This window comes from Melospiza georgiana, chromosome 1 (genome assembly GCF_028018845.1).
Source record: "Melospiza georgiana isolate bMelGeo1 chromosome 1, bMelGeo1.pri, whole genome shotgun sequence".
Taxonomy (NCBI): Eukaryota; Metazoa; Chordata; class Aves; order Passeriformes; family Passerellidae; genus Melospiza; species Melospiza georgiana.
Genome location: NC_080430.1, coordinates 85,537,721 through 85,563,191, shown reverse-complemented (window position 1 = coordinate 85,563,191; position 25,471 = coordinate 85,537,721). Strand labels below are relative to the sequence as shown.

At 37.6% G+C, this 25,471-nt stretch overlaps 1 protein-coding gene across 1 annotated transcript in view; it reads right to left on the bottom strand.

The window, feature by feature from the left end:
* Positions 1-25,041, bottom strand: part of SPMIP7 (sperm microtubule inner protein 7) — a 37,218-nt gene extending 12,177 nt beyond the window's left edge. The window contains 11 exon segments of the mRNA XM_058023267.1: positions 6,330-6,437; positions 16,499-16,603; positions 17,139-17,177; positions 18,345-18,412; positions 18,869-18,942; positions 18,945-19,006; positions 19,355-19,434; positions 24,593-24,677; positions 24,679-24,829; positions 24,832-24,876; positions 24,879-25,041. Coding sequence (XP_057879250.1) covers positions 6,330-6,437; positions 16,499-16,603; positions 17,139-17,177; positions 18,345-18,412; positions 18,869-18,942; positions 18,945-19,006; positions 19,355-19,434; positions 24,593-24,677; positions 24,679-24,829; positions 24,832-24,876; positions 24,879-25,041 — 980 coding nt within the window.
* Between the last annotated feature and the right edge of the window lie 430 nt (positions 25,042-25,471).

Below are 25,471 nucleotides of genomic sequence, written 5' to 3'. Positions count from 1 at the left end.
CTTTATGAACGCCACATACAGTTTAACACCATCTATGATTCAGCAAGGCATTTAACAGCTGGAAAGCAAAAGTTGCCCCATGAACTAAAGCATTTGTTCGCTGGTTTCCACTTTAGGGAAAAGACATTATTTAATAAAAACTGTCTTTCATAAGTTTCCTTTTTTACTTTATATCATATGATACAGCATCAAGTGAAAGGATATTCAGGGCAGGGGAAGATGTGTGGGTTAATTCTCTTTAGGGTACTGTGAAAGTGTTGTAAAATTATAAAATAGCAATAACCAGATTATGATACCATGAATCTCATGAATCTAGAAGAGTTCAGATTAAGTGAAGTGGTACTAGTTACAGGATGGACATGATGGCAAGAATCCCCTTCTGTCTTTACTATCAAGAGCAATGCCATTTCATTCAGTAGAATTGAGCTAGATCTTATATTGAATGTGTCATATACTTCTTTTTTAATTACTACTCTTGTTATTTTTTCTGTATGAATTTTTTCCCTCCTTGAGATTTCAGGGAATATTATATTTTAATTTTAGGGAAAAAATAGATGTTTTTATAATCATAAGAACTTCTTAATGTGAAAGAAATGTTTGAAAACATGATTATTGTTTATTTAGTTATTTTATTTTATGAGAGATTTTTTATAGTTTGGATACAAGCATTTCCCTTGCACTTGGTCTTTAAGACCTAGAGATTTTTATTTTTTACTGAAAAGTTCAGAGAAACTGAAAGTAACTAGAAACTAACTTTAAAAATACTTTTCCTCCTCACTGTGTAGTTTTGGGTTTCTTTTCTTAGTAAATGTCCTCACAATATGAAGAAGTATAAAACATCCTTTTTTTTTTTTTTTTTTTTTTTTTTTTTTTACAATTTGGATTTCTCTAGAGGATTTCTAAGACACAAATTCCCCTCATTAGAGCCAGAGGCTTTGGCTCTTAATCAATCCATAAAATCAGATGAAACTAGGCTGAGTTATCCAACTGAGAACACACCCATTTTAAATATAGTTCCCATATTCATAGATTATTGTGCAAAAATTATTCCATGTGTAAAATGTTTTTATATATAAAGCAACCAATCTGAATTTACTCAAGCACTGTCATCTGTCTTTGCAGTCAATGTTCTCAGCCCAGTGCTAGTTTAAAATATAATCTGTGTTCATCAGCTAGTTTGAATGGAATTTAAGTTTCTGTTCGAGGTACAGCAGTGATACTGCACTTGCATTGCACAGAGTTCCTGCATTTGTACCTAATGTCACATCACTCTGCACTGCACAACTGGGGATCTGAGATATTTAATTGGAATCCTTCTCAAGCACAGAATAACACAGCCTTAGTAACCAGTAACAAATCTGCAAATATTTTTAAATGGTACATTATAATTGGATAGGACATAATAAGCCAAATTTGCAAAAGAGGCTATATTTTATATTTTCATCTAAAATATTCACTGGCTTGTATACATGTGTAGCTCCAAATGGAGAAGAACAAAAGACAAAAGCAGGTTGCAACCTTCCTCCACCTCAACATATGCTATAATTTTGCACATGTACCTGTTAGGTATACATTTAATGCATACAGAGAAAGTAATTCGATGAAACCAACTCTTTTAAAAATCTGGGAGTGGTGATTTTTGCGCAAGGAAAATACAGAAAGCTGGAAGTGTAAAAGTTTCTGTGTAAGTCTGACATTTCAAGAACTGGTATCCTTCTGCCCCACTGCTGGATAAACAACTTTCTACAATCTTATTAGGGGAAATGTTGTACCCTGGTATCTTAGCTGTCATCTCACATTCCCTAAGGAGTTGTATATCCTCTGTGAGTGAGATTGGCACAGCAATGTCAGGGATATGGATGCTTAGTTCCCATTATTGTTGCTGAGGATCTAATCCCTTTGTTAAGGGATGTTAGCGCCTTCTGCAGATTTTGTGCCTTTTGGCTCTGTGTTTTATTCTCCCTACCTTTCAGTATTTCCAAGAAGTCTTCAATCTGCTCTTGAAAGGGTCTCTCACCATTGGTGCACTTTGTAATCTTTCAGTGAAGGCCCTTAAGTGGCTGCAAAAAAGCTACTTCTTACAAATGTTTTGACACACGTTTCTACCTAAAAGCCTGGAGAAGCCTGTACTGGAGAAAAACAAGCCTCAGAGGTAATAGAGAAGGAATATAGATTATTCAGATGATAGCACAGACATCAGGACAGAAAATTCTGAGCAATCTGCAAGGCTGTCTGAATTAGAATAAGTATTTGCACTATTCTGGCCCCTGGACCTCAACAGAACTTCCTGACAAATTTGCATTTGATCTTCTCCTTCTCGGGCGTGCTCCTTCCTCACCTTGTCTACACCAACATAAGAAAATAAAAAGTACCAAGACAAATGTAACAAATGCTTAAATAGAGTTCCTCCATCTCCCATGTTTATATTTTCCCTATTCAGATTAAGTATAAAAGAATTTAAGCATGGGTGTAAAAGCATACATTCTTAATCTCCAAAACAAGGAACATAACTTGGCTCCTTTTATTCACTACACACACAAAGGCAGTTAATGGTTAAAATCTCATTCTGTGACATTTAACCATCTTTGCAAGGCACCCTCAGAACAGCTTGAGAAGGTCTGCTGCCCTGTAATGATTTCATAGTTAATACATTCACATATGTGTGTCCACATTTTTGTGTCTCTGTGCATACACAAAATGTTCATGTCACTGTATGGAACAGCTACAGAATCATTTTCAACCTTACTTAACGAGGCAATCTAGTACAGATGACAAGTTTCAGGACTTTGAATTATGTCTCTTCTTGTTCTTAGTATGGTTTTAACTGTCAATGTTAGTAAGTCGTAAATATGAGAATAATGCAATAAAGGCTACCACAGACACCCACTTCTGTAGTACTTTATTTTTGTTCTGTATTTAAAGTGTCTGCACATCTTCATGCATTTCCTTCCTCCTCACTGTCAGACACTGAGGCTCTCAGTTTTTATCTAGGTAAAAAGGACTGACATTCTCTAAAAAGTCCTAGGTGCTTTTACTGAGTCAACTTCCATGTATCTGCAGTCACATAAAGACAGGGAAAAATGGAATTTTAAAACATGCTCTCAATATTCCTAAACATTCTCTTTTCCCTCTCTCACTGCTTTCTCCACAAACACTTATGCCCATTGGCCACAGAGAATATTAATAATTTGCAATATTCCATAGTGTTAGAATTAGCCCCCTAAAGATCAGTGGTGGTAAATCTTCCTGAAGAGCTTCTCCAGCCTTTCTTGAACACAGACTCATAGACAAGACACACACAGAGACACAGACACTCACACACAGCTGTTTTACAACTAATGTGCACAGTACATGTGCAGACCTGCCATGACCATGCCAAATGCCCTCAAGCACATGTGATGCATGAGGGTCATGCTGGAGATTTGGCTTTCAAGCCTTCTAAAAATACTTTGCTGGCACTGTCACATCTGCTTTAGATGCCCAGTTCTCATGGCTGACACAGAATTGACCACAGACATTATTTATGTTCACTCACTCTCCACATAAAAACCCATGGTTCTGACCTAGAGATAACTTTTGAAATCTTCAAAGCAACTTGCTTAAAGCTGCTTCTCAATCATCTCAATAATCAAGAAAGTTATTATCTTAATAATCAAACAAAATCCAACACTATCTTAAATTAATTGTGGTGAAACCAATGGGTTTCTGTGCAACCTGAGATGCAATTGGATTTTTATTTTCCAGGTAGCAATGGACACAAGAAAAAACAACACATAAAGCATTCCTTCCTATGCAAAAGCTAAACAAATCTACCAGAATTTAATTGCACTAAGGAGACTTTAAAACATAATTTTCTGTCTTCACCTTGGGATTACCTGGAAATAAAAATATATTAAAAATACATCAATAAAGTTTGACATATAAAAACACTATGCATATTCAAAGATAAGAAAACCATATTTCTACTGTTTCATATTCTATACAATCCTGTTGACTTCAGAATGCTTGACACTGGTGTACAGGATTTTGCTGCACACCCTGTAGGAGCACTGTGCAACCGAAACTCCATGCAGAAATGGTTGCATGCTGCCTGGTCTGTCTGATATTGCTGATACTTTTGACAGGAATACTTATTAGACCAGGTTAGCAGTACACAAGAGACTCCATTTATACCTATAGTTGTCTTCAGGACACTGATCATATGTTGTAGACAGCAGTTATAGTACATCCACCACATGCAATCACTTGATAATTTCTGAGAAATTATTAAAATCATTGCTTGAGAATAAGCAAAGAGACAAAGAAAGGGACCACCCTTTTAAAAATGGTAAGGATGAGATCACATCCTAGATCAAAGTACATGGGAGCAAATTGTCTGACCCCAAATTATGGGAATAATCTCTTTTCTCTTCACTTCTCCACTATAGTCTAGCTTGACCTGTGATCCCTGAAATCAGCAGGAATTCTTATAATTTATTTTATAAAGGGGAGGAATCAAATGTGAAGCAAGTCTCTTTTATGGGCATCAGTAACTAATGTTGAGGGGAGATTCTCAGCATCCATCGTAGTTCTATGTAGCAGTTTCATGAAGGATTGGATGTTCTATCTTAGCTCAGTAAACACTAAGGACTATGGTCCTACTCCACAAGTAGGACCATACACCTATTACAATTTTGCTATCAGGGATAATATCTCCTCAGGGAAATGTACCATATAGGTACATTTGCTCAGGCTAAAGGTGGCAAAACCTGCTCTGCAATCTTTGGAGGTGATTATGCTCTCTAGTTTATTCCTACACAACCTACTTCAAAAAGGTCAGGAGATTCTGTCCTGATTCTGGAAAGTATCCATTAGCACAGAATGAGAACCCTGTTCTTGCTATACATTAAAAATGAAGGAAATTCCTCCACTATGAATGACACCCACAGTAACACCTATGTAAAGTAAAAGAAAATAACTGATGTATTTTCTTCAGATCACAGTGGTGCCTGTCATTTTTGCTCTTGAATTCTGGTACCTGAATGAAGTCTCTCAATGATCTTTGCTAAGAGGCATTTGCTTTTTTTATTTGTCTGTGACATTTAAAAGCAATTTAGAGTTGCATGAGACTGCTTTGAGTTCAACTTTATCATATTATGGAGACTCAGGACTTTGTTGCATCTTTCCATTCCCTGTCAACAGCAGCCCACAACTACAGGTGACTGCCTATTTTCCAAGTATAAGCACAAGAGAAAAAGAGCAGAGGTGACTGGATGGGGAGCAGCAGAAAAGTAAGTTAGGTCATTCATCAAAATGGTGAAACTCTTGACAAGGTGAACTCTTTAAAAGCCACACAGCTCTGTAAATCTCCTCGAGCCTTTTCTGGATACTTTTCACAGACAGTGCTGAAAAAAGTGTGATGTGCTGCGAACAGAATCCTAAGGCAAATTAAAAGTTTAATTAGAGGATCAATTTCTCAGGAAAACATGGAAACTTGGAAAAGTGTCACCATATCCTAGATCCCTACAGATAACAAGAAAGCAGAATCTAAAGCACAAAATCATAAAGGAGAGAGGAGAAACAAAGAGTTACTAAGCTATTAGGGAGAAAGGCTAAGTTTGCCAGCATCTGAAGCTTTTCAGGCTAACAAAAGGAAAAGGAGTTTTCAGCAATTTTGAAGTGTCCAGATCTTTTGAAATCAACAAGTTAGACATCTAAATACTTATATTGGCCCACAGGTTTAACCAGCCTTTTATGGAAGAGCAAGTGAGAATTAAAATTAATAATTCACTCAATGGGGCAGCCACGATAGTGATGGGGAGCTGTGATGATTTCACAATCACAGGGTCCCAGGCTATGTCAGTGTGGTAGCAAGGTATGACTTTGCTTCTCAATACCTTGTAAGTGAACCCACCCATTTTTAACAACCATTTTTTCATAGCAAATACCTGTTTCTTAAGTCTGCCAAGATCAATTGAGAAACTCCATGCAGTTTTCTTTTGGGAACTGATAACTTTTATGCTCATGGGCCTCTTTGAAAAAAAAAAAAAAAAAGACATTAATTAAAAAAAAAAAAAAGACTTTTTGAAAAAAACAAAGACATTTATTAAAAAAAATAAGTCATCTTCCAAACACATAACAATACAATGCTCCAGAAAAATTCTAAAACCTCAAAAGGACTTCAGATTATCATGACAATAATGTAGGGGGATCCAACCCTAACTGTTTCTGTATTTTAAAGTCAATAGAATATAACGTGTAACATTTAATTGTTCTTTAACTAAATAAATGCAATTATGATTTTCCCAGTAATTTTTCCGAACAAGCTGAAAAATATACCTCATACCTACCCATGCATTCCTGCAATTACTGATGGGGCTGTTGATGGAAGATTAGAATTTGCTGGGTGAGTTGCTGACCAATGAACCCTGCCAGAATATCCAAGAATATCTGGAGTGCTAAAGGAAATAGTTAAAAGGGGGATGGGATAGAGAAAGGGTAAATTAAATGACTATAGGCTTGACATGTGACTTATAGATAAGTTCTAAAATGGATAAGGTTTATCAAAGATGGATGGGGTAAAATCTCTTAATAATAAAATGAGAAGTGCTTAGAATGTATAAACTGTCATAGCTTCTTTAAAGTCAGAGAAACAACTTTATAATGATCTTGCTGATGATCTGGGCTCAAATCTCTGGTTAGACATTATAAAGTTGAGCTCTTTAAAGAATTCTTTTTTCTTCAATCTTTAGGTTTAGTATCTGTATAATATTCATGATTAGAAGCAACATTTAATCACAAAGAAGAAATGAAATCACAGAGTTTGCATAGACCACAAAAAGCAAGGACATATTCTTTTAAAATGTGACACAGATTTAGCTCATATTTAGTTTCCAGCTTCAAATATGAAATTTACATAACAGATTTCAAGCCAACAGGTGTGATTTCTCATGGGCTAAAACATAAATTATTTCCCAAATTATTCTAAGGTTCTCTAAATTTTCCTTAAGAATTTATTAAGGTGCAGTAGTAACAACACTGCTTAGATACCAACTTAAATTCTAGTGTGAGTGAACCACTGAACTGAGACAATATGCACCACATCTTGGAAAATGAAAGCCTTTTGTTAATTCTGATGCTGTTTTAATGTGTGGAGTAAAAAAAACTCTACTTATCTGAAGCAGTACAAAGAAATTTTGATAACAGTTGTTGCAAGATGAAGCAGAGATGCACAAAATTAAAGAAAAAATAGGTAATATGAATTCAGATAAACCATGAGTATTAGAAATAAAACAATATAAAGCCTCAATATAGTACCTTTTTTTGCAACTCAAAGTTTTTCAGAGAGTATCATTGATATTGTTCTGTATTGACATCTCAAAGTAGGACATTGTTGGACTATACAATTAAACATAGGACACACATATGCATATACATCCAGACTGCCCATACCCATGGAAGTAAAGGCTCACAACAAGCTATTTCTTCAGCTGACTCAACTAAATATTTGGGATTATGCACCTCACCTCTGTTAGTCATTTGTGGGTCTTCACACCATGTAGCACTGATAGCAGTGCTTCCTTTCAAATAATTTCTCAAGTATTCTTCATCTTCCCTGAAATCTGTGTAAAAACAAACAATTTCTTTAATTATTAAGTGCATAGAGTTACTAGTATCATGCATGTATTACTAGTATCATGCAGTTGATGAGTTCCTTCTCTACAAATATGTTCAGCACAGGATGCAAAAATGGACACATGTGAGAGATACAGTTTATCAGACTTTGTTTATCCCTGACTTTCGCAGTGGGAAACTTAGCTCTGAAATTCCTCACCAGAACAGCAGAGGTAATGACAAAAAACTGTATCTACCTACCAGGGTTATAACACAGTACTCTGTATTTGGCATGGGAGCATTGGTGGTATCTGTTGTACTCCTGGCACCCCTAGTTAGCAGAAGGACCACCTAATTATCTATTTCAGTTTGGAGTAACCTTGCACTAGCCCGTATCTTCATATGCTGCTACACTCCCTGTGCCATGCTCCAGTCTATGATTCTCCAGAGAGGACGGCTTTGTAGAATCAGTACAGAGGTTGTGGAGCACTTGGGAAGCTGTTGCCTACAGGGAATCACTGAGTAGTTGGCTGGGCAAGGAACAAATTTGCTCTCTGTCATGACAGCAGCTGTGCAGGGACAACAAGTGGCTTGAAAACCTCTTACAGTAGTAGAACATATTTTCAGAATTGGCCAAAATGGGTCGCATTCAAATTTGCTTTTTCATGTCAAAGTAGACAACTGTTAGTTTAAATGCACATTACGCGACTGTAGAAATTTTTTTCTGTATATTAGGATCCCACCAAGGGACACAATGGATATTGGGTTGTTGTGACTGTAACCACACAAATTCATCCAAAACTGAAAATCTATCTGAAGGAATATGTACCACTCTGAAGGAATCAGTCAAACTATGAACACAGTTTTATTACCGTGGTAATAGGCTGTGTAGCAAGATGTGTCTGCCACATGTCATGAAATTCCAGTGATTTTCTTGGAAGTGTATGGGGGTCACAAAGAGAAGTAGATGACAACAAGAAGTCCTGTAGTAGCTTCCAGCATTTTATGAGCCTATTTGAAGTTAAATAATATAATAATTATACTGTTATATTATCATAATTGTACATATTATATTAACTATATACTTTAATATTCTATAAAATACTTTTTATATTTTCTATGCTAATATTTCTATATTAATATATTAATTGCATTATTATGCAGTTATATTATTATAATTATAATAATATAATTGTAACTATATAACTGTGAGGAATCTGATTGATAAAATCTTCTCACCTTTGAAACTTGCAAAAGTAAAAGATAAAAGCGTCATAAATGGGCAAATGTGACCCAAAAGTCAATCTGAGAAATGACCCAAGGTGAAGACTTGCTCTAGACTGTCTGTTAGAAACAACTGACAGAAGCTGGTACATTCATAATATGTGGGATGAATGTGGATCTGTAAAAGAGGAGAGCTGAACAGAGAGAGGCTAAAGGTAGCAGGAAAGTAAGAAAGGTTACACTACAGCAAAGCAGCTGCTCTCCTGGGAACCTGCAGAGAAGATGCAAAACTGTGCTGCGGTTATGTAGGTGATAAAGCAGAAGAAACTGAGGTTAAAAAAGTACCCCTTTGTGTTTTTGTTTTTTGGATCATGCCGTCTAGCTCTTGTGCACTTTCTCTGATGAGCTGCTAACCTATTGCTGCTGCTGAAGAAAACAACTAAGTGCCAGCCTACCACTGGGCAACACACAAAACTCCTCTGTGGTTGGGCTGCCGTCATCAAGCTTTCTTTCTGTAACCATGACATCTTTCTTGTTCATAACTTCCTTGTTATCATCCTAGCAGCTCTTAGTCAACAGTAACAAATATATAGTGCTGACAGTTAAATCTGTGCAGGCATTAAGATTTTTCAGGTGAATTGTAGTGATTCTGGCAGCCTCTGCGTTGGTGTGCTTCTGCTTTTTATGTCCATAGAATCATGGAATCACTAAGGTTGGAAAGGACCTCTAAGATCATCAAGTTCACTGTTAACTCAGGACTGCCAAGCCCACCCTAAACCATGTCCCCAAGTGCCACATCTACACATGTTTCAAATGTCTTCAGGGATGATGGCTCCTTCACTTCCCTGGGCAGCCATATTTTCTTGTCCTGTTGCTGGTTACCTGGGAGAAGATACCGACCCCTCACCTGGCTTTTGGGTAGCTGTGAAGAGGGATAAGGTTCCCCCTGAGCCTCCTTTTCTCCAGGTTAAACAAACCCGGCTCCCTCAGCTGCTTCTCATAAGACTTGGTGTTCCAGAGCCTTCACCAGCTCCATTGCCCTTCTCTGGACATGCTGCAGCACCTCAGTGTCCTCATTTAGTGAAGGGCCCAGAAATGGACAGTGGATTTGAAGTGCAAGTGCAGCTTTACCATCTTGGGATGTCTTTGTAGATTTTTATTTCCTGGCAATGATCAGGAAGATCGATATGGATTTAGTAGGCCCTCCATACTGATATTTTAGAGCTATTGATACCCCTTAAGGTCTCTGAGATAATTTTCTGTAACACAGGACTCACAGGGGATACATATTGTTCAGAAGCAGCAGCTGGAAGTGATGGTCTATAGTGCCTCCAGGGTATTGGATGCCCAGGTTTGCCATGTAAATTCCACATCACCTGTTTGTATGGGAGTAAAATATAGATTTTCCCCAAATAGTCTGTAATTCCTGAAAACCTTGGATCTAGCACTTCAGTTTGAGCAATGGAGGTATCCCAGCTCTTTGTGGAAAAATTCTATCTAGTGGGATACCCAGCAGATTCTTACCTTAACACTTACAAGCAAAGAGTTCCTAACATCCTTCTTTTCCTTATAAACACCCCTGTAAAAATGCAATAGAACTAAATCACCATATGAAGTCATTATACTTCTTTTGGTTTTTGCTACTATAGAATAGGCCTCTCAAATCTCACTCACAGTATATAAAGCTGTATAGCAATTGGTTTCCACCTCATATTCTCTTCCAAATGTAACACATTTGTGCCCTTCTACATCCTTTTTGCCTCTGTAATATTATTTGCCAAACAGAACAACCTGTGGTAAAAATGTCTCAGGCATGATCCTGTGTCAGGAAATTCATACACTCCTTTGTGTTGTGAAAGAACATATCTAAGATTACTTGTGAAGACAAAACAAAGTGCTTTAATGCAGAGCAGAGAATAGGACTGACAGCATTCTGGGTTTCATTTCACACCCATCTCCCTCAGCCATCAAAGCACGATAGGGAATGGGTACCTAAAAATGGGTTTGGGGCTCCTGAAAAGATAAAAAAATCAAATGGCAACTCCCCCAAATATTTTGAATCATGTTGGACTGGAAAACTTTGTTCCTACAATTTCAAACAATTTTATTCTGATTTCAAAATTTTCAGTCCCCCTTTGTAGTATGGGGCAATATTTTTCAGACACAACAAAGCATTTCAAGGCAGCAATAAAATCTCATTTGGAAAAGGCCAAAGTAGGATATTTCAACACACACTTGCCTCCACAGTCCCCTGAATGAGTCTAACTGGAGAACTACTAAAGAGGCATGAATGGTAGACAAGCTGTCAGTTTCTGAAGAAAGAATACTTTGTGAGAAAGCTCCACAGCAGCCCTTGGAAATGACTGTGCAAGGTGCAGGACAGCAGAGGGTCCTGTTCCCAGCTAACTGAGGCCTGTGGGGTTTCTGATAACTTGAATTTCCAAGGGATACATGCACATAGACAGTTGGAAAATGACTACACTGAAGAAATATGCAAAGTCACTACAGATGTACTGATGTGATAGTAGCATTTTGCTCAATGTGCTTGAGAAACCATGAATAAAGCGCAGTTTCAGAGAATATCTTTGTGCAAGAACTGCAGGATTGAAACACTTAGGACTTTGTCTTCCTAGCAACTGCATGTTTCCCATTTCAATCAAATGCTTTTGATCAGATCCTGTTGTCTTCCTCACACACACAACGCCTCTGGCACTGGACAGGTCACTTCAGCCTTGTCAATCTGTACCTGTCAAAAACCATTATCATAACCTCTTTTACCAGCGTTCTTGCAATGCATTAGCTGATGTTTCAAAAGCACTGCTGTGTAACTAACCCTTGGTGAGAATGCATTGTGTAAGCACTGCCCTCTACCGTGGATTAGGAGAGCTGAGGAATGAGTAGAAAGTTTTGAAAAGATGATGACTGCCCCATTTTTTACTTAATTGAGGAGGCAGAGGCTTGTACTGTCGAACAAGAAAACATAATCACTGTCCGAAATGCTTCTGTCAAATGCCAAGAGCAGATTCCAGTAGGCACAGCAGTGAATCAGGAAGTTGTTGTAACACCAAAGACACACTAAAGAGAGAAGCACAAGTCAGATACAGGAAATAAACCTGGATTGATATGAACTGTTGCTGTGCATGCTGGAACGCACTAAATGTGCTACACTATTACTACATTAAATTCTGCCAGCTCACTGAAGGGTAAGGGAGCTCTAACAATACCAGGGAGAAGAGTTATCTGTGCCTGCCAGGCCAGAGCCCAGCCCCTGAATGCTGCAGAGGAAATCCCCATCACCAAAGCGTGGGAGGCTTTTTTCCATTGACCCTTAAAACACCTGCAGAATCTAAAATACCACATAGAGCATAACCTTGTTTCAGTAGCTGACTGGGGAAGAAGTCGACGAAGGAAAAATGCTGGTGGCCAGGGGTGAAGTAGAATGATACAAAATAAAATATGCATATAAATACTTTTAAGAAGAAAAGAACAGCAGATGATTATGTTGGAAACCCACATGATCCAATAAAAGCAGTTTATCTACAATTTTCAAAATTGTTGAGTTCAAAATGCACTTCTAAATAAGAAAGACAGTATTTCACAGTAGTTGTTTATAAAAAGAAACAATTATTTGGGTCATTAGTTATTTTCACTTTTCAATAACATGGCACCTCTGAAAAGTGCTTAGAGAATTTATCAGTCTGAGCCTTCCTGGAAGTCACTGTAGCTCTGCTGCAAAATTTCCTCTGAAAACACAATGTTTTTCCAGTATTTGGGCTGTCCTCCTCTTCCTTGGTGCCTATGTGGGTTGGAGCAGCAGTTAGACACAGGAGATCAGATTGTGGTGTTTGTGGCCAGATTTTCGCAGGAGCTTAGCGATCAACGTGCACCCAGAATGTGAGCTCTATCAGAATTCTGGTTTTCATGTGTGGTTGCTGAACTATTTTTGAAAGCCTGGCTAGCTGCACAAAACATACCCATTTAGCACTCAGTTGCTTACCTAGCTAATATATGGGTAGTTATGTGACATATAATGCCAAATGCTGTATTCATCTTCCACAAATAAATTAATATTATAAGGGAATTATTAACAATCGAACTACTAAGAAACAAAGCAAAAATAACCAAGGAAAACAGACAGAATTAATTCAGAGTTTAATGTTTTGTAAAAGAAATTCTAGAGGCCTCAGCTCTGCAAAATATGTGAACAGATTTTCAATCCTATCCCTGTTCAAGAAATCTTGTTAATCAGATACCTTTAATTCACTGATTCCAATGGAACTTACACTTCGTGGGTTTGAAAAAACAAGAATGCAAATACAAGAGAGTTTACAGTTGGCAGACAAGTAGAGAGGGTAAGGAAAAAATGAAGAAAAAGAAAGCATGCATTAAAAAAATGGTGCATTTCAAAGTACCACAAAAGCCACTTGAGCCACTGGGCAACTGTTTTCTAGTATACCTAAAAAATCACACAAGCAACATACATTGAAAATAGAAAAATATCAATGTATTCAGCTTGGAACCTCATTAATTGTTGGGATAAAAAGATAAGTTTCAAGCCTACACCACATGTGTTCTGACAATGTAGCCTACTCAAGCGCTGGGTTGTACAATGGGATTATAAGTTTTATAAAAAATTGTATGAGGTCTCTTGGTGAAAGAGGACTCCATCAGAGAGAGATTTTCAGAATGCTCTCCCACAACAGCTTCCTAATTTTTTGACTGTCACTTTCAAAAAAATAACCTATTTCTATGTTACCCTTGACAAAGATATGGTAGAAGATTCCAGTTTTCAGGCATACATTGCAGCATATCTGGGGATGAAAAAGAGCAACAAGTTCATTTCAAAGCAAATTCAGGACTGCATATACAAACCATGAATATTAAGAATGATGCTACATTCCAGGGCTGAAACAGACATCAAGAGACTATGCCATTCATGATTTCCCCCAAAGACAGGTTTTAATTAAGCCTGGAAAAGAAACAGAAGAACTGCATTATGATCCAGGATTTTTGGTCACATGCAAAGATGAAGAGTCTGACCCAAAGAGCACATCCATAACTCTCTCTGGGCCATTTTCACTGATTATTTTAGACTGCCACCAGATTACCCACACACTTATTAATAAGTTCATATTCATAAATTTAGCAGTTGTAGATGAATTACAACATTTATGACATGGCTTTTTACACATGCTTCAAGCTCCCACAGTTATTCCATATCTGAACAACTGAGAAAAGCTGGATGACACATGATTATGATTCCTGAATTTTCATTTTTATTTCAGCCTAATTTTTAAGAAGTATGACCATCACTTTGTCCTAATTAACATTATATGAAACCAAGTTTGAGCAAAGAAATATTTTAAAAGCCTAAATATGAGAGTTCAGTTTAAAAAACAGTATGTTTGGGCTCAGGATATGTGAAGCCTTTTTCCTAACTGTGCTACAGATTCCCAATGGGAATTTGGTGAATGACCTCATCACATTGCACCTGGATTTACATCTGTAAGACTTCCAAGTTGCATGGTAAGGACTTCACAATATAATCTAGAGTGCTGGATATATGCACAGCAGCTCTTCACAACACTGATCTTGTATTAGGGGCTTTTAGGCTCAACTACAGCTCAGGTTAAGACTTTTATCTTTTTTCTAATTCCTTAAGAAAAAAAGAAAAACAGAAGATGGTTTCCTGTTCTGCCAAAAGGAAGAGAGGGTGGGTGCAAGGCTACCAGAAAAAACATGCCCAGGTTCACCACTCTTCCTGTTTGTCTCTGCAGCTACATGACAGATGACTCCTAGTGACTTTCAGCTTTGCTTATAATTTGAATGGCAACCACTTTCTTGCATGGTTTGGGGAAGAACAGTGTCTGACTCTGGAGTAATGCCCGGGCACTGATGCTGTTGCCCAACTGCTGCAAGCAGGAAGTGCTGCTGCTACTCTGTGAGAGTGAAAGTGACTATTTACCAAGAGAGCTTTACACTTTATATTTACGAGTCATATTTAGACTTCTCAATTCAAAGTATATATCTGACTTTTCAAGGATTTTGGTTGAGTTTAACGGCTGCTACACATGTTTCCAAAATTACTGGTGAACACATGAAGTGAGAAAAACAAATTATAGGCAAAGTTTATGCCTTCTGACTTCCTTCTTTCTTCTGCTCAAAATCATAGCAATCTTTATGTCTGACAGTCATGGATGGATAACAAGTGTGAAAAACTTCCATTTTCCAGATGGAATTGAGTTTATTACGACTGGGTTTTTTTGAGCTTTGAGATGTCATAATCCTTTAAATCTCAGAGATCTTGGGCTCCCTGTTGCCAGAAATCAATGAAAACAGAAAAATGAGATGCAAGATTCCAGAGAAGGCAATATAGAATCACTTGCTCAGACTTACAAATCCTCCATGTGATGCAAATAGTCCCAGATAGGATGTCTGCCTGCAACAGAATGCACACATCTGCTTCTCTTCTTCAAAGTTCCACCATAACAGCAGTACAACCTAGCAGAACTGAAGGTTAACAACTCTGTAACATCACCACAACCCAGACAGCACTATGCTGTATTTTGTATGTGCTGTATTTTGAAAGCACAGCCATTTCTCAATAACCATTTTAAACTGTTTTTGTCATAATTCAAGCAGAAAAGTTAGATGTAGGCTGTGAGAAACCAGATGACTTGTGCAGAAGGTGAGATAAAATAACCAGAATGGTGCATTATGTCATAAAAACTTGGGATTAATAGTCTTGTTTGCAGTAATATGGATCAAATGTTACCTTATAATCTTACAATAATTAGCATCTCATTTTACCTGTGAATCTGCTGCTGTATGAAGAATGATGTGCTGTTCCCCACACAGGTAACAGCATGTGATGCACTGCAAAAGGATATACATTCTCCCTGAAACAGATGTAAGAAACAATAAATGAACAGATCCAAGCTGTAGCTCAAAAATTCCAGCTACTCACAGGGCAGCTCCCAAGAAGCAGGAGTGTTTAGCACATGGCCTGATGTGAGTAATACCCAGCATCAAGTCTTTCCTTCAGAACAGGGAGGGCAATATTTCTACAGCTTCTGACCCTCTGCTTTACCCAGTGAAGTATCTTTTCTGTACTTTCCTCACAAATGTGGGCTGGGGAAGACCATTTTAAGGACACATAGGAAAGGCTGATGCAAAGAGAAATCCTGTTTAAATTAAAAAAAAAAAAAAAAAAGTCTAGTTTCTCTTTTGTTTTATTATTTTAATTCTTATCATTTAGCTGCTATTTTGCCATTTCTCAAAAGTTTGCAAATAAGCACTTAATATCAGCTCAAGCTACTAAAGACAGGTTTAGGAATGGCTTAAAGTGAAAACCTTCAAAGTTAATGATCTAGCTAAAAATATAGTTTTCCAATAGCACTCAGGGAGCTTTTGAACACTCAAAGGCCATCTAGTGACTAAAGTTAACAATCACACACTTTTGACATGGCAATATTCAAATCATATTACTCATCAAACATGCAACAGACCATTATACTAAAGAATTTTGGAAACATTTGAAGTATGAAAGTATGGCACAGTTTCTAAATAAATATGTTTCCATTTTTTTCACCCAAGATCAGATTTTTATCAGTTTTCCCTTTTCCCAAATAACAAGAATGCAAGAGGCAATGTCAAAATCATGCTAAGAAGTGAAACACAGTGTGCAGTGCTTGGGTAGTGAGGTTTGGAAGTTTGAACATGGTTAAGTAGGACTAAGTCTACATCAGCATTGCCTTCAAAATTTACTGCAGCAACACAGCAGATAGAAAGTAAATCAAAGGCATGTACATTATTCATAAGACAGCTGGTGGAGGCAGCTGAACCATACGCTGCATGCTCCAAAATTCTAGTTATTTATTAAAATGGTCCACAAGAAAAGAACACAGAGATGAATGGCCCTGTGTGCTTGGCATATCCCAAGATGAAAGCAATCATCTGCTGAACTTGCAGCACATAAAGACTGACAGCTCTAATGCATATGTTCAGAGAGGCTTGGGGGAAAATGGAAATAAGATAGAAATGTGTGATCTCTTGTCTTTTTGGCTATTCTTATCATCAGACTGGGCTACTCTTACAAAGTGGACATACAGATTCTGAGTTCTAGTTTATAGGTAAAAAGTTGGAGATACCCACAAGCAAAGGAGACTCAGCATACACTCTCCTCTGCCACCAGAAAATGCCTTAAGTTCAAATAACATAGTCCAGCTACAATTCTTGTGTCAGAAAACGAGAGAGGGACTGCTTGGGCTTAATCAAAAATGGCAAAAGTTGAAACAACCCAGGGACACTGCACTTACATATACAAAGGGATTTGACAGGTTTAAGAGCTTTGGCTTACCCTTTAAAATACAAAATGGATCAATCACTTTTTTTTTTCCACCAGACAGAACATTCTGATGGAATATTTATGAGGTCCCAAAAGACAGGTGGTGACAAGTCAAAGTTTTGCTCTTGGAATAATACAGTGCTCATTTGAATTTGGTAAAAGACTGTGGCAAATATTTAGTTTGGCATATATGCTAAATGAACCAGATCAGCAGGAAGAATCTTATCTTTTAACCTCTGCTGATATTAGGGCTTCAGTAAATTTCATAGGATAGTATAAACAAGTTGTCTTTAAAATTTAACTACTTCCCTTCTAGCAACACTTATTTCACTGAGTTCTTGAGAACACAGGACAATTTAACATCAAGTCTGAATTTCTTTCTTGGTCTGTCCGGGCAACCAACTCTCACCATCCACAACTATATTCCCTTGAAAGAGAGTCATTCAAGAAACCATGATAGCATTATTTATCTATCATCTATCTATCTATCTATCTATCTATCTATCTATCTATCTATCTATCTATCTATCTATCTATCTATGCTTTTATTCCATCCTGCTGAGGTACCTGTCTTTCCCACTGTATGCCTGACTCTGCCCAGAAACTAACCTATCCATTGAGTTTGCCTGAGCAAACCTTCTGGCTCATAGTCTGGAAGGGAGACATATTCTTATTTTTCTATCATAGTTTGACCAACTTTTCTTTATTTGTCTCAACTTAGCTCTTATTTGACCCCTTTTAAGACTTCTGTGACCTTTTCTTGGACTCATCTAAAATGCTTCACTCTAAGATAGATTTGAATAGATGAAATACAGAGTAAATAAAAGACACCAATGTAGAAGTGATAGTTTTGGACAGACAGCAAAAACTCCCTTGAGTTAGTGCGTGGGTATGATTACCATGGTGTTTTCATAGATGTCATCTCTTAATGCAAACATCAGATGTAGGAAATCATTACAATCATTCCCTTTACATGTTTCTTCTGTTCTGCTTTTTATATTTAACTCTCTCACAGGAGAAGCATGCAGAAAATATTTTTTGATACAGTCATTAACTGAATATCTAATTTCTCTAGTTGCAGAATGCTGCGGAATTAAGTCTGCTGAGATAATTAACTGTCCACAGACTTCGTAAAAGGACTGTTCAGACAACTCCAAGATTCACAAAACCTGAAATTTACAAACCACCAGATCTCTGTGGAGAGGTAAAAGATCTTGTTTGGAATCTGTCCCAGAAGCCTCTGACAACCTAAAATCACAGTTACGTGCTTCTTGTATGCAACATTAGCAAATTAATCTGACTTAAAAGTTTCTTCAGGGGGCAATCAGAATCAATTGTAAGAATGAATTTTAGTTTTATTAAAAATAATAATTGTTACAATTAATAATCACACGTAAACCAAATTAATGTGAGATTTGTTAAGGTAGATAATTCGTATCAACAATTTTTCATCAATATCCTTGTACTCTGTTTTGACATTCTGCATGCATGTCTTCTGTATCAATTTACGGGGAGGGCCAGGGAAAAAATATGAAACATGAAATAATGTGAGGCAGTTACTGGAATGTGGTGGTGACTGTTGTGCACTTGGGATTATTTCTACATGAAAATATTTTTGTGGGTTTATGTGTATGTCCTACACAAAATTTAGGCTCCCTTTCAGTAGCACACCTAAACACAGTTACAAAGAAATTGTTCACTGACTTGGCTTATTTTAGGTTTGGGATTGTATCTTCTTTTTGTGAAATACTGGGAAACAGGATCATCCAACATCTGCCTGTTGATTTTGGAGGCTGTATTTTGGAAGAAAACATATTATCCCAAGGAACTCCTTTGTAAGCCCTACATCAACAAATTTTTTAAAAAGTAGAGAAGAAGTTCCCATATAATCATTAATGAATGACACTGGTAGATAGATATAAGGACTGTGTGATGTAGATGTAGAAAGTAACAAAAGTATAGACTTCTTTTTCAATGGGAAGTGAAAACCTGGGGATTATATGCTGCTTGCTAGGGAACAAGCAGTTACTGCACAGGATTTTTCACTGGATTGTCATCTTCAAAATCGTGTCACTCCCTAAGTGAAAGAGGTAGCATCTCCTCCAATAAGCTTACAGTGGTGAAGGGATTTATTTTTCTGAACTTGAATAATCAGTTAAGGGAGAGGAGACATAAGTAGAGACTGGATACCAGGCACATCGTGCTCCTGACAGGTGCTGAAGACCGATGTACAGCATGCCCTTTTGGAAACTACAGTTTCTCTTCACTGTCTACAGGGGAAGTGGAGATGAAAGGCAAAGACTGGATACAAACTTCTAGATAACTAAAGTTCATAGATGAATCCTATCCTAAATGCCATTAAACAACACAAATTCTGATTGCTAGAAATTTTTTTATAGTCTTGTATATTCTGCTACCTAAAAGTGCTTAGTAGCACCTTATAAGATAAAAAAAAAGAAGTAAAAACAAAAGCAAAAACTGTTTTAAAAAGAAAAAGTAGTATTTGACTTGTAGACACTGTGCATTGTTTTTGACCCTTGTATTTTAAAATTAGGAATATTAACTTTAGTAGGCCCAGAAACAGTTAATGCCAAATAAAAGACTTTCAAATTACTTTTCCAGATTCTTTCATTTGATTCTTTGGTAAATTATTCTATTTCTCTTTATATACAAATGCTAAAGATATTACCATTACTTCTTGTCTCTCTTTTAGTCTTTTGAAAGAAAAGGCTAAAAATGACTCCCTGAAAACTACTTGTAACTAAGCATAAACCTCACCAGTTTATATTGGAGAGAACATGTGTGGCAAAATAAGCAACAGAAAAAATCCTAAGTTGTTTAATAACAAATTATTCTGCTATTGGGCAAGGAAGAACAAATGCAAAGTGAAATATATGAACTGTAAGCATGATAAATAATCTAACCCTTAGTGAAAAAACAATTGTTTTATTCAATGGCACTCAGTCTTAAAGAGATTATTTCAAGTTTTTTACATTATTTCCAGATGACCTATTAACTTATTACGCAGTATGCTATTACACATTTTCATTGTTTTATGGGTATTTAATAGCACAGATATTTTTGAATATGCTGTAGGACATTTTTCACAGAATCAAAAAATAAACTGACTTGGAAGGGACCCTCAAGGATCATCAAGTCCAATTCCTGGCCCTGTACAGGACCATACCCAAGAGTCACACCATACGCCTGAGAGCATTGTCCAAATACTTCTTGTAGTCCCTAAGGCTGGTGCTGTGACCACTGTCCTGGGGCCTGTTCCAGTGCCCAAACACCCTCTGGGAGAAAAACCTTTGTCTAATATCCAACCTAATATCCCCAGACTCAGCTTTAGGCCATTGCCTCAGATCCTGTCACTGCTCACCACAGAGAATGGATCAGTGTCTGCCCCTCCTCTTCCCCTCGTGAGGAAACTGTAACTGCAATGAGATCTCCCTTCAGTCTCCTCCAGGCTGAACAGACCAAGTGACCTCAGCTGCTCTGCAAAAGGCTTCCCCTCCAGACCCTTCACCATCTTTGCTGCCCTCCTTTGGATACTCTCTAACAGTTTCATTTCTTTTTTATATTGTGGCTCCCAAAACCCTCAGCACTCAAGGGGAGGTCACCTCTGTGCAGAGCAGAGCAGAGCTGAGTGGGACAATCCCCTCCCTTGCCTGGCTGTGATGCTGTCCCTGATGCCCCCCAGGACACTCCTGGCCCTCCTGGCTGCCAGGGCACTGCTGGCTCATGTTCAGCTTGCCATCAAACAGGACCGCCAGTTTCCTTTCCATGGCACTGCTTCCCAGCATCTCATTCCCCAGTCTGTTCATACAACCAGAGTGCAGATTCCATCACTTCCCCTTGTTGAACTTAATTTGGCTGGTCATTGTCTGGACATCTAATTTGTCAAGGTCTGAAAGTTTGTAAATAGTTCACTTGTTGTTTTTCAAGTCACACATTTCTTTTCACTTTACTTTGCATTTTTTTTGTTTCTGATTAGACTTTCTTCTTTCTATTTCTACAGGCAGTCAGAACTTTTAACTTACTAAGTACCTAAATACTGCCTAAAGTAATTTTCTATCAATATTTGAAATGGAAAAGAGGCTAGAATCCTGCCTTGAGATACCTCTCAGTCAATGTGATGATTACTTCTCTAGAGTAATGATTACTGTGGAGAAAATGCTTACTGCTTCAGCAGAGGAACTACTGGGTTCCCTATACAAAGGCCACAGGGAAATTAATATAATGTGACCACAAATATTTCAGTAAGTTCTGCATTAAATTCTCCAACTGAGCCTCTTAAAGATACAGTAGAAGAAAAATAAGATTTTCTCATGGATAAATAATTGGTTAGAAGATCACAAATAGAAGGAAAGGATAAATAATCAGTTTTCTAGGTGGGGAGAGATCACTGGTAGAGAGACCTCAAGATAACCCATCTGGGCCTATGACATTTTTGCCTAACATATTCACAAATTAGCTGTAAGTAGGGAGCTGGAATGCAAGTGATGTGCTCAAAAAACAAATGTATATATTCATGAAGACAAATCTTTGAATCCATGACTATTAACTAAAACACACAATCTCCTGGTCATCAATCCCTGCTCAACAAATCATCTCATGATAGCAAAACATTTGGAGGAAGGATGATGACTTTATCAAATATCCACAGTCTTGGATAAAATGCTGGACTACATGGGCTTTTGGAGAAATCAAAAAATCTAGTTGCAGCATGAGTAAACTACTTATATCTTTTAAAAAATGGTTACTACCAAGTCTATAAGTTAACTATAGTATTTCCTATTTCTCATTTCCCAGCTTTGGAGAAAACTGTGTCTTCAGATGCGTTAGCTTCCAGCAGGGGCAAGAAATCATCTCTGCTCTTTACCAGACTTGTCAGATAACCTGGTTCATTCTGCAATCCCCATAACCTCTGTGTTAAGGCCTACAAATAGAACAATATCTACAAACTGGGCGGGGGGAATTAATCACCAGGTCTTCAGTACAAATACACCTGCATGGTTAAATTCTGAGGTCATCCTCCTCCTAACCACTGCAAAGAAAAATTGAGACCACAGAGAAGAGGGTAGAAAATTCTGTTGTCATATGAGTGAGAGAAGGGGACTCCACAAGCAACCACTATTAAGGCCTGGTCTTCTGGCACAGAGCACCTCCCCTGCATGGAATACATGGAGAATAGCTCCTCAGCTGTTGTCCTTTCTCTGATTCTTCAGTCTTAGAGCAACCTTCTTCAACAGCTTCTCACACTTGCTTTGCTATTACAGAACTTCACAGAGTTTGCTTTGCTCAGCAGATGCAGAAGTCTGCTGGAGAAGTTCAAAGTTGTGGACTGCCAAAGCCACAGTGCTACATCTTCTCTCAACAGAGAACTGTCTGCTGCAGATGTTTTATATACCACAGCTCATCTGTCTCAAAGGCTGCTTCTCTCTCTTTTTTTTATGTTCATCTCAGACACAGTGGAGAAAGTGACTGTAGAATTTGCTTACAAAATGCCTGACTGATCTCTCTTTCAGCACAACTTCCCCAAATGACTTAGCTGTGGAATGTCTTGGGACTGGTATCTAGAAGGGTAAGCAACTTTCATCACATGCCTGAGGGCTGGTAGTTGGGGTCTGAATCATTCAGCTAAAATCTGGAATTTGTTTATGCAGTTACATTAAAAATAGTACCTAAAACCCCATCTACTTTTTATATTAATATTTACACCTTTGAAGTTAATATCTCATCATCACAAAAAAAACTTGTAAATGCATATTAGGTTTGGAAGAGCACTTACACCATTTTCTTTAAGAAATTTATGCTGCACCATATCTGTTTCAAGGTTTGTCCCTGAGTTCAGTTTGACTTTTCCTGACAACTTCAGCAGGGTCAGCATTTTAGTCTAACAGTGACCTTTCCTGAACAAAATAACATCAGAAAGCCACCAGTTCCTATCTGCTTCCTGGAACTACTGTCCATTTCAGAGCACTTTCTCAACTGTAACCCAGATTACTGACTTGATGTCACTCAGTTTCAGGTTTGTCTGTGTTCATTTCAGGTGTGTCTCTATGGGCCAGAGGATGTCTCTCTCTGCCTGCTTTTCTTTGCACTGGAAAAATTATTGGGCAGATAAATTGCTTATCTCAAATCTTCCTTCCTCTTCACTTTTCCAGAGGCTTGCAGAGAAAAACAGCTGAACATTTTTGACTGATGTCTGTGGTCTAATTTTCATATGTAAATGAAGAAAACAGTAAATGAAAAATAAGAGTGAAAATTACATGGTATGGGAAAAAAAAAGAAAAAAAAGAAAGGAAAATTATGTAGTTTATTTTTTATCCCTTGTGGTTTCTTGGGTTCCTTACAGTTCTTTTATATGGCTGTATTAAGCAAGAAGTGTTTTAAAATGCAAAGTTTGTACAGAAACTGGGAACCAAAACCACTGCCAGAATTTATGGTACTTAGAGACTTTTTGATTGCAATAACGTGCATAAAGTATTGTTAACTGTGCAGTAACTGCACTATTTCATAGCAAAATGGAACTAGGAGTTTATTTACATTTTGCCACCATGTTCTAGGAAATGCCTCTCCTCATCTATGAGCATGTAGCATGACATACCATAAAATTTTGTTCTAGCCTTAAAGAGCATTTCTCTATGAAAGTCCCTGAAATTAACTTCAAACATATTTCTTATTGTTAATTATGTCCATCCTTACAAGTCCTGGGCTGGTATTTCTGCTTTCCACTACTTTTGTCAAAAAATTCTGAAACCATCAAGCCAATTTTATTTTATGTTATAAGAAGTGAATTTCCATTTTGGTGCTACAATCACTACAAAATAATCAGACTCGAATTTATCTCTAAGACAATGATATAAAACAAGAGTGTGATGTGGTACTTTGACCAATATGTAATGGTAGTCTTTAAAAACTACTGTTCTCTGATCAGCCAGACACTGGAACAGATCTCTAAATGTGCTGCACTGCAACTTGTCAGGAAATACTAAAATACACAGAAATATCCAGGGGATTTCCTAACTTTGGAGTCATTTCAGTTTCTTAGTTTGCATTAAAGTGGGTGTTCATTAGAACTATGATAAATAATTTCACATTTTACATAAATGATTTTTTAAAAAACAGTAATTACCTTTGAAGTTGTTTTTGGTTTTTTTTTTTTTACCATTAGATTTCTCATTATAATTTGCTGACTGGTACCTCTTGGCTACAGCAGGAATAATGAATCATAAAAACACTTTACTGCAGTTGTTACATTCAGTTTCACAATGTAAGATTGTTCCTTTAGTATTGTTCCTTAAACATAAGATTGTTCCTTTAGGACACTGGGGAATGGAGTTCTGAAACTCATTTTATTTATTTGTTAAGCACCACCAGTTTCTTCAGTGATTAAAAGAACAGTTTACCTCTGAGTCATACCCTGGACTTCCCCCTTCTGTCCTGGCTCGTTTCCTCCAGGAGGTCTCCATGGTCAGGCTGGGCTCTCTCACCTGTGCTGGGGACACTGGGGAGGTTCCCTATCACTGTAGTTTGCCAGGGATTCGATTGCTCTTCCAACACTGGGCTGCTGTTCAGCATCTGCTGCTAGACTCACAAAACCTGAGCAGGGATCTGCTAAAGGCACAACATCCTGGTGTGGAAATAAAGGGTATTTGCCCCTACTGGAGGGGTGCATAGATAGAATTTAAGGAAATAAGTACTGTTCTCTCTTCAGAGATGGCAAAACTGTGATTGCTCTCAAGATCCCTCATAACAGACATACACATCTCCTTCAACTTGGTTACCCTTGGTGACCATCTTGTGAACTGGTTCAACTGGCAAGGAAGTTGAGGACTTTCCAAAGGCACTTTTCTGCCATTCAGGTCCATCACACAACAGTCATTCTCTTCTGTTTTCCTAGTGTGCAGTAAACTTAAAAGATGCAACTTGCTCCTGTCTCTCCAAGATTCTGAAGTCCCAGCCAATAAATCACAGCAAAAGCAGAGGCCATTATCCAGAAAAAACAGTGTATAGAAGAGCATGGCAGTGTTCAAGTACTGGATTCTTTACTGAATTCTCTGAAAAGAGATTTATCAAGTATGGCACAGAAAGAACTGGGCCATTGAGTGCTTAGCTTTTTTTCTGTTGCTTGGTAATGATGGAAATCACCTCTTAGTGAAATTTCTCCTGGTGTGAAACTTGGTTCATGCCTACCACTGTAATGCAGTCCTTCAAGGGGACACACATAACAAATTGTAGTGACAGCAGAGAATGTTTTATATGCAGTGTGGGCACTGTAAGCCAACACACTGAAAACAC